Source organism: Numenius arquata, chromosome 22 (assembly GCF_964106895.1).
Source record: "Numenius arquata chromosome 22, bNumArq3.hap1.1, whole genome shotgun sequence".
Lineage (NCBI taxonomy): Eukaryota > Metazoa > Chordata > Aves > Charadriiformes > Scolopacidae > Numenius > Numenius arquata.
In genome coordinates this window covers 1,281,459-1,289,731 of record NC_133597.1, presented here as the reverse complement: position 1 = coordinate 1,289,731, position 8,273 = coordinate 1,281,459, and the positions used below count along the sequence as shown (strand labels likewise).

The 8,273-nt window shown below is 66.1% G+C and overlaps 2 protein-coding genes across 4 annotated transcripts; both read left to right on the top strand.

Annotated features, from left to right (window-relative positions):
* On the top strand, window positions 1-4,566 carry FXYD6 (FXYD domain containing ion transport regulator 6). Of its 3 annotated transcripts, none has more exons than XM_074162310.1 (8): window positions 1-257; window positions 1,067-1,129; window positions 1,298-1,336; window positions 1,466-1,540; window positions 1,647-1,683; window positions 1,941-1,990; window positions 2,110-2,152; window positions 2,705-4,566. In XM_074162310.1, exons 1-7 carry the CDS (start codon window positions 221-223, stop codon window positions 2,136-2,138), a joined length of 330 nt encoding a protein of 109 aa, XP_074018411.1. In that variant the 5' UTR covers window positions 1-220; the 3' UTR covers window positions 2,139-2,152; window positions 2,705-4,566. The 3 variants fall into 3 exon arrangements, with proteins under 3 accessions (XP_074018411.1, XP_074018412.1, XP_074018410.1); XM_074162311.1 differs by having other exon boundaries at window positions 6-261; window positions 2,705-4,463; XM_074162309.1 differs by having other exon boundaries at window positions 202-455; window positions 2,705-4,463.
* Window positions 4,567-5,638: 1,072 nt separating this feature from the next.
* Window positions 5,639-8,273, top strand: FXYD2 (FXYD domain containing ion transport regulator 2). The gene is made up of 6 exons (XM_074162312.1): window positions 5,639-5,732; window positions 6,536-6,574; window positions 6,679-6,753; window positions 7,672-7,708; window positions 7,858-7,888; window positions 8,075-8,273. The coding sequence occupies exons 1-5, from the start codon at window positions 5,639-5,641 to the stop codon at window positions 7,880-7,882; spliced, it is 270 nt and encodes an 89-aa protein (XP_074018413.1). The 3' UTR covers window positions 7,883-7,888; window positions 8,075-8,273.

The window sequence follows — 8,273 nt, the reverse complement described above, 5'->3', positions numbered from 1 at the left end:
CAAACGAGCCGAGCCCTGCCTGCGGGCGGCCAGGGGGGCAGTGCCCACCCTCCCTCCGCGCCCCCCAGCCCGGCTCCCTCGAAGGAGACACGTCTGCCAAGCCCTCTCCCCCCGGCAAGAGGTGTCCCCCGCACGCAGCCACCCACCGGGACGGCTGGCAGGACGGAGGGCAGCCTGGCCCCTGCCTGGCCCCTCGGGAGGAGGAGGAGGAGGAGGAAGGATGCTGGTGCCGGCCCCGCTGTGCTCGGGGACAGTTCGTAGGTACCGTGTGTGCTGGCAGGGCCCTCCCTTCGCAGAGCGGCGGTGCCTGGTGTCGGCTGGTCCCGAGGGTGCCCATCCCCGATGGGTGCAGCAGCAGCTCGGCACACGGAAACGTGCAGCCCCGAGCTGGCAGGGACTGTCACGGCCCCTCGTTACGCCCGGGCTGGCATCCCTCGAGACGGGTCCCTGCTCCGGTGGGTGCCCCTGGTGTGTGGGTGCTCGTGAAGGGGCAGGGAGAAGCTCGGGGGCGAGGGGGGGACCGAGGGGTATCGACGGTCTCTCCTCTGCCGCAGGTGAGCGTGGGGAGCCGGGAGGGGCAAGTGCAGCTTCCAGCTCATGTCCCACCAGGGCCACTGGCCTCGTTGTAGGAATGTGCTGTAATTGCTATGCTAATTGGGACAAATTAAAGTATGGCTCTGGGTGAAGGGCGCAGCACTGACCTTGATGGAGAGATCGCAGCCCTTGTGCTGGCCCCGTTGCCTGCAGTGCAACCTTGCGACTGCGCCCAGATCTGCGCCAGGAGCGGAGCCAGAGGGGGAGAGGTGGTCGAAAATACACCACAGAACCCCGCTAAACGTCTCTCTGTCTGCTCAAACCCTTCCCCTCCCTCGCACCTGCGAGCCGCTGTGTCCCCGTGGGGCTGGGTGCAGCTATGGCCAGCCTGGCTCCTTCTCCCAGCGTGGGCTGCAAGGGCTGTGCGCAGTCGGGCACCGTTGCCTGTGGTCCCTCCCGTGCCCCCCAGCCCCATCGCGGTGCCCTCCACCAGCCCCCCGGGTGCTGAGCCCGCTTCTCCCCTCTCTCGCAGCGGCCATGGAGGCAGCGCTGATCTTCCTGTGCTCCCTGCTGGTGCCGGCGGCCGTGGCAGACGGTAGGTGCCAAGTGTTTTCCGCGTGCAGGAGGTGGCAGGGGCGCGGGAAGAGGCTGCGGGGCCCCAGGGGACAGCCACCCCTCCCATCCAAGGGGGGTCGGAGCGGCATGGGAGCAGTGGGGGGGCCGCAGGGGCTCACCTTACACCCCTTCTCTGCTTATTTTCCAGCGGCCACCCAGGAGAAGGAGGAGGACCCCTTTAACTATGGTGAGCGTCGCCGTGCACGGGGATGGGCGTGCCGGCAGGGACACGTGTGCCTGTGCCATGGGGAGCAAAAGGGGCTGCCCCCCTTCCTTCAGCCCAGCAGCAACAAGCCCCTGTGTCTCTTCCTCCCAGATTACCAGAGCCTGAGGATCGGGGGGCTGGTGTTCGCCGTGGTCCTGTTCACTGTCGGCATTCTCCTTATACTCAGTAAGTTGGGGACCAGGCGGGTGCTGGGCGTGGGGGGCGGCTGTTGGGAAAGGCCGTGGCCCCTTCCCGCTTTGGCCACGCTCACGGTGTTCCTCTCCCCTTGCAGGCAGGAGGTGCAGGTGCAGTTTCAACCAGAAGCCCAGGTGAGTGCGGGCAGCATCTCCTTTGGAGAACCTCTCCAAGGGAGAGCTCTCCCCGGGCTCCCTCCCGCCGCTGGCAGAGCGGCTGCGCTCCCCGAGCATCCCTTTCGGGTGCCCGGTGCCCAAAGCGGAGGGATGCTCTGCTGCGGAGCTCCTGGGTGCAAAGCACCTTCCTCGGGGTGCCCCTGCCCTCTGGGGCATCCCGCCCCACAGCACGGGGTGCGGGTCCCGCAATCCTCACTCCGCCCCTCTTCTTGCAGAGCTCCGGGGGACGAGGAGGCTCAGGCTGAGAACCTGATCACCTCAAACGGTAAGGTCGCCTGTCCCACGCCGGGTGTCCTCTGCCGCCGCTTCTGTGTCGTACCCGCCTGCCCAGGGGGCATCCAGCCGTGGGCAGGCGCCGCAACCGCTCCGCTCTTCCCTTTGCAGCGACGGGAGCGCAGAAAGCGGAGAACTGAACAAGAGCCGTGCGGTGAGTCCCGGGGCTGCCACGGACCGGCCCAGGCCAGCCTGAGCGGTGGCACCAGGGCTGCCACAGCCCCAGTGCTGGGCAGGAAGGGAGGGGTGGCTGGGACTGTGCTCAGGGGGTGACTGCGGGCTCTGAGTAGAGCCGTCTGCTGGGACTGGGCAGCTCTGCATCCCCAGCACGGTGCGGGAGCGAGCGCTTGGTAGGGACCGCGGCAGGGAAACGTGCCGGGGAGGTCCCAGGTGTCCCGTGCTCGGTCAGCCCAGCAGGAAAAGGAAGCATCTGTCCAGATTTTCCCTCGCATCGCATTTCCTTTCCTTCTGCTTCTCCGCGCCAAAGCGGCTCTATTTTTAGGGCCTCTGGAGAGCTGAGTGCGAGTCCCAGGGGGTTCCTCGGGTTCCCCCGAGCTCCCGGGCTGTGGCCCACGTTTGGAGCGGGGGGAAGGCTGGAGCCCGTGCCGGTGGGAGCGTGGTTTGTGCTGCTGGTGGATGATCCCCGCGCAGGGAAAAGGCAGCAGTGCTGCTCCCAGCCTGACTCGCCGCTCTCCTCCCCGCGCAGACCCAGAGACCCGAGGAGAGATGCTCGGACCCCAGTGGCCTGCGAGGCAACTGAAATCGCAGCAGCAGGTCCCTCTAAGGAGAGGCGAAGCTGCCCTGTCTGTGTCACCCTCTGTACTTCAGCACCGGTTCTCTGTTTACTAACCTGACTAAACTCCGCTCACCGTCCTCTCTGCCTCCAGTGGTGTGTAATGTTGATGTGAGATGATCGTTACCTCTAGGGCTAGTCGTTGCTGATGTTGTAATAGTGACTTTCTCTTCACCTTTCTCGTGCTGTGCGTGTGATTCGGGCTCTGTACGACTGGCAGGCGCTGCTCCCCCAACCCCCAGCCCGGAAGGGGGGACACAGGGCAGGGTGACACAGGCTGCCCAGGGGACCCCTGTGTCCCTCCGCCCTTTCCCAGGCCCGCAGCTGGGGGCTCGTGGTTCACCCTGGCTGGCTTTGGGCAGGGCTTGGGGACCAGTCGAGCGTTTTGGGGCTTGCCCAGCGTGACCCTGGACCGCGCGTTGCCGTTTCAGCAATAAATCCTCCTGCGCACCCCCAGTCCAAAGGCAGCCACGGTGTGTGGGGGGTGAGTCAAGGGGGGACATCCCACGGGTTGGTGGCACCTGGGTGCGGGATTTAAGGCTCCCCTTCCTCACCTGCTTGGCGCTCCCCTCTTTGTGTCCCTGGCTAAAACCAAGCCGGTCCGCGTGGGATGCTGTTTTAAAGGTGAGGAAATGCCGCGGCGGCAGAGAAGCCCGTGACGTCCCGCGGCACGGTGACACTGTGAAAGAGGGGCGGGCTGCGCGGCGGTGACCCTGCTAGCCAGCACAAACCAGCTCCTCGCCAACGCTCTGCCTGGCCGCGGGCAGGTTAAACAGTCTCCGAGGGCTAAAGAGAAACACGGACTGAACTAAAGACCCCGTCCTTGCTTGTCTCGGGCAGGGAAGGGGCAGCGGCGTTTCCTCCCGGTGCTCCCTGCCCTTCCCGATGCCTTGTCGCTCCCTGTGCCGCGCTCCGGGACACGGCCACCCGTGTCCGTGCTGCGTGTCGCCCCGTGGCGCTTACGTGTCGTCGACCCCCTGGTGCCACCTGCCCCTTCTCCCCGCGGGAGCAGCAGCGAGCGGCGCACGGGGCTTTGTGGTGCCCAGAGTCCGTCGTCACCTTGTGTGCGCTCGCGGGTCGGAGGCAAACCTGTGAGCCTGGCCCCTCGCCCAAGCCCCTGGGCAAGAAAAACCGTGGCCTCAGCTGGGGCTGGGGACGGCCGGCTTAATCGTGGGCACTTTCCAAGGCAGGGCCAGCCCGGGCAGCAGTGGGGGGTCCCCAGGGCTGCACAGAAACACGTCAGAGACGCCGTCCACACCGTCTTGTCCTCCGGGATTGTTTTGAGGGGGTTTTCGGCTGCGCCCACCCCACCGCCGTGGCCCTGCCTCCAGCCTGGGCTGCGTCTCTGTGTGCTTTGCATCCCTCGGTGGGGCCGGGAAGAGCTCTCTGTCCCGTCTGCGTGAGGCAGAGGGATTGTGTCCCCGGTCCTGCGTCCCTTCCCTTCCTCCTGGCCAGGGCAGATTGCTCCGCTCCCCTCCTGCCTCCCCGCTGCTCCGCAGCCCGGGGCAGCCCGGCCCCCGAGTGTCAGCTCTGTGCGTGTCCCGCGTCGGAGTGCCCGTGGTGTCTGTAGTGTGCTGTCGGTGTTAACACGAAACAAAGAAACCCCTGTGGTGTGTAGAAACGGCAAAATCCCCACTGTTGTAAAATAAACTGAGCTATTGTGTTTCCTTTTAAATAGGCGAGTGTGCTGCTGTGGTGAAGGACTGGTGTGTTCTGTGCTGTGACCCAAAACGGGGGCGGCGGGGGGGAAGGAATAAAATATCGTTTCTATCGGTGCCTGGCTGCCTCGTCTCAAGGGCCGGGGCGTTTCCAGGGCTCGAGGGAAAGGCTGTGGGGAGCGGGACGGGGCCGAGGGCTCCGGCTCTGCTGGGCGAGCAGCTTCCCACGCTGTCCCGCTGCGGAGGGGACCAGTGGCAACCCGTCCCCCGGCCGGCACAGACGGGCTTTGTGCTCCCAGCGGCGGGCTGTCCCGTTCCCCCTCCCTGCTGCGCTCTTTTCTGCAGCCAGCAGCAGTTTCAACAATAGCCAGCCACCCTGTGAAGGGAGCGGCCAGCCCCGGCTGCACAGCCCCGAGGGACGCGGGCAGAGAGCCCCCCTCGTCCCCTGGCCTTCCGGGAGCCGATCGAGGGGGATGCTGGGCACCGCCTGGGCTCCGTGATGGCAGGAGGGCCCCACGCAGCACCCTCCCAGGGCTTGGCTTTGCCCCACGGTGCTGGAGCGGAGCTGCCGTGGGCTCCTCCGCCTGGGCATGGCGAGGGGAGCGCTCCCTGGAGCCGGCTCCCCCCGGCCACCGCGGTGCCCGTGGGCTCGGGCGCGTGACTGCGGCTCGCTGTTTGTGAGATTAGAGCAAACTGGATTGAACAGCCCGCCTGGCAGCTGGCTTGGGCACCCGGGGATGGCACAGCCCCGAGGGGCGCAGCATCCCGGTACCCGCTGCCGGGATGGGATGCACCACGGGCATCGCTATGCCGGGGGGTGACAGGGACCCCCGGGATGGCTCGACACTGCGTTGGCAGGCACTGAGCAGGCTATTGTGGGGAGCTGCGGCGCCAGGCTGCGGGGACAGGGCATGGTGCCCGCTTCTCTCCAGCAACAGGCAGTCGCAGCCCATCCCTCTGCCCCCCGCCTCGGGCTCGCCTCCGCAGCGGGAGGTGAAGCCCAGCTGGCCTGACGTTCGGAAAGCTGGGGCAGGGACACCGGTGGCTCCGGGGTGCCCAGCTCGCTGGCACGATGGTTGCTCACCCTGCCCTCCCATCCCCTCCCGGGCCTCCTTTCCAAAGGTGGGCGGGAGCCCTGCGCCTCCCCTCGTGACCGCGATAAACATTACACCGCGGCCGTTAATGTTTAATGAGGTTTGTCTCCCAATTAATGTGCTTCCCCGCGGGTGCCCACTCCCAGAGCGAGACACCCGCCGGACGGCACGCCGACACGATGGGTGACGGTAAGGGTGCTCCGGAGAGCGGGGCGGGTGGCAGCCGGCACCCTGCTCCCGCCACCCAAAACGGGCTTCCCTGAGGGGACAGACGCCTTCACGGGGGCATCTCCGTGGGAGGAGCGGGGCTGGTCCCTCCTGCCCTCAGGAGCCTGCACGGGGCAAGCTCTCACGGAGGATTTGGGGGAGACGTGGGGATGAGTCCCCAGAGCTCTGCAGCCCGCTGGTGCTGGCCGGTGTTTGGCTTCTCGGGGGGATTCCTCCTTCCAAACAGCTCCTGGCAGAGGGACGTGCAGTCAGGTAAGGTGGCTCGAGCGGTGACACGCAGCCGTCAGACGGATGAGCCTGCTGGTGTCGAAGGAGGCCGGCAGGACGTGCCCCGCTGTGAGGTGTCAGCCCCAGGGGTTGTTTGGCTGCGGGAGCGGAGCCATCGCTGCCCCGCCGAGTCCCGATGGGCAGCAGCACTTCCCCAGGGCACCGCGGAAGCTGCTCTGCCGACGGCGCAGCCTTAGCAAACAGCAACCGGCTGCTGCAAACCATCGAGCTGGGTTCCCCTCTGCAGCTTCACCTGGAGCTCGAGGACTCCCGTGCATCCCGCGAACGCATCCCGCGAACGCTCCGTGAACTTTAAACTTCCTGGGGTCGAACCCAGGAATCTGGAAATCCTTTACTGGCTCAGCTGGACTTTAAGGAAGTCAGAGCCCTCTTGCTTACAGTCTTCATTCCTGACCTTTCCCACCTCGCCTCCCCCGTCCAGGCGCCCACCGCAAGCCCAGGCCCTGGCTCTCACTTGGATTTCTCCTCTTTTCCAGAGCAAGCGCCCGAGCAGGGCCTGGACAGGTTCAGCTACGGTGAGTGCGTGCCCCTGCAGCCCGGGGGCTACGGGCAGACCCCTCCACGCTTGCCCGTGGGCTCCCAGCTGGGCTGACGCCTGCTGGGCTCTCCTCCTCCCCAGACTATGAGACCATCCGCAACGGGGGGCTCATCTTCGCCGTGGTGGCGTTTGTCGTAGGGCTCCTCATCATCCTCAGTAAGTGCCCCGGGCGGGCTGGAAGCCCCCCTCAGCTCCGTTCCCCTGCACACAGCCCCTTCTCCGCTCTCCTCCCTCTGCGCCAGGCACCGCCTGGGTGCTGGGGTAGGGGGGGGGCCACCAACCTGGCCCCACCACGCAAGGGGTGGGCATCACCCGCGGCCGGGGCCGCCTGGGAAATTTCCACCTAGGCAAGCTCCCAACAGACAGCGAGTTGGGAGGGAGACCACATAAATATTTAGCATTTCCCTGCCAGCGTCAAGGCTTCAGAGGGAAGGTCACTAATTAAAAATAGCAGAGAAAACTCGGCCGTTTCCAGAGTGAGAAACCAGCTTTCCCAGAGCCCTCAGACCTCGGCAGCTCCCAGAGAGACCCGGTGCCAAGCGTGCAGGGCACCCTGCGACCCTGCCTGCGCCTACAGGCGCTGCCCCCCTCGCTCCACGGGGCCAGGGGCGGCCACAGCACCGCAGCCACGCATGAGGACGTCCCAGCGGTTTTAGGGAGAAAAACAAGAAAAACCACCCGCATTTGCAATCGCGGGGCAGCTCAGGGAGACAGACAGACATCTGAGCAGGGTCTCGGGGCTGGTGCTTTGCTGGGCAGTGCCAGGGGCCGAAGCTTTGGGGTCTGGGGTGGCCGGGGGGGGTCTGGCTGGGCAGCACGGCTGAGCTGGGGGCCAGGAGACGGTACACGGGGTCGGTGTCTCCCCACACCGGTGGGAGCCGTGCAGGAGGGCAGCCCCGGCGTGGAGGCAGGGGGCTCGGAGCGTCCCGCAGGAGCCAAACCCGGGGGTCCCTGCCGAGGGGACAAGCCCAGGAGCAGGACTGCTTCACCGGAGCAGAGAGGGGCAGGTGAGATGGGGTGGAGGGGGGGAAGGATCCGGCCACGAGAGGCCTCAGTTGCTCCTCTTGCCCCCAGGCCAGCGGTTCCACTGTGGAGGGAAGAAGAAGAGGAGGTGGGTATTGCGCGGTTTTAAGGCAGCCTCGTGTCTCCTCCCCGTCCCAGTCCTGCCAGCTGAAAGTGCTGGGGTCTCGGCTCGTGCTCCCTCCCGTCTCAGCCGTGTTGCCCAGCGTAACACGTCTCCTCTTGCTTTTCGCTCCACAGACAAGGAAACGAGGAAGACCTGTAGCCGCAGGTAGGTTGCAGCAGGATGCACCCAGCTGGCAGCCAGGATCCCTGGGTCTGCCGGTGCCGGGCAGCGATGCTTCGAGGCACCTGTGCTTCAGGGAAGTACCTGCGTGGGGGTTTGTCTCGGGAGGAGAGGAGCTGGGGCACGGTGGCCTCTGTGGCCGTGTAACCCTCCCACTCTCTCTGGTTTCAGAGCTGCCATGCCGCCGCGGAAGCAGAGCTTCATCCGAAGCAGAGAAGTCCTTGCCAAGGGCCACCCCTTGCCCCGCTCCAGTGGATCCATTCTCCCGCTCACCCCAGGCCAGGCCAGAACGCAAATTGCCCTCGTGCTTTCCCCTCTGTTAGATCCAGCAAGAGTTCCTTGGCTAATAAAGTTCAAGCTGAGAGAGGTT

Coding starts and splice junctions, on each gene's coding strand:
- FXYD6 (XM_074162309.1), top strand. CDS start 221: ATGCTGGTGCCGGCCCCGCTGTGCTCGGGGACAGTTCGTAGGTACCGT. Junction 1,130..1,297: donor GCCGGCGGCCGTGGCAGACG/GTAGGTGCCAAG, acceptor CTTATTTTCCAG/CGGCCACCCAGGAGAAGGAG. Junction 1,991..2,109: donor GAACCTGATCACCTCAAACG/GTAAGGTCGCCT, acceptor TTCCCTTTGCAG/CGACGGGAGCGCAGAAAGCG.
- FXYD2 (XM_074162312.1), top strand. CDS start 5,639: ATGAGGTTTGTCTCCCAATTAATGTGCTTCCCCGCGGGTGCCCACTCC. Junction 5,733..6,535: donor CGCCGACACGATGGGTGACG/GTAAGGGTGCTC, acceptor CCTCTTTTCCAG/AGCAAGCGCCCGAGCAGGGC. Junction 6,575..6,678: donor CCTGGACAGGTTCAGCTACG/GTGAGTGCGTGC, acceptor CCTCCTCCCCAG/ACTATGAGACCATCCGCAAC.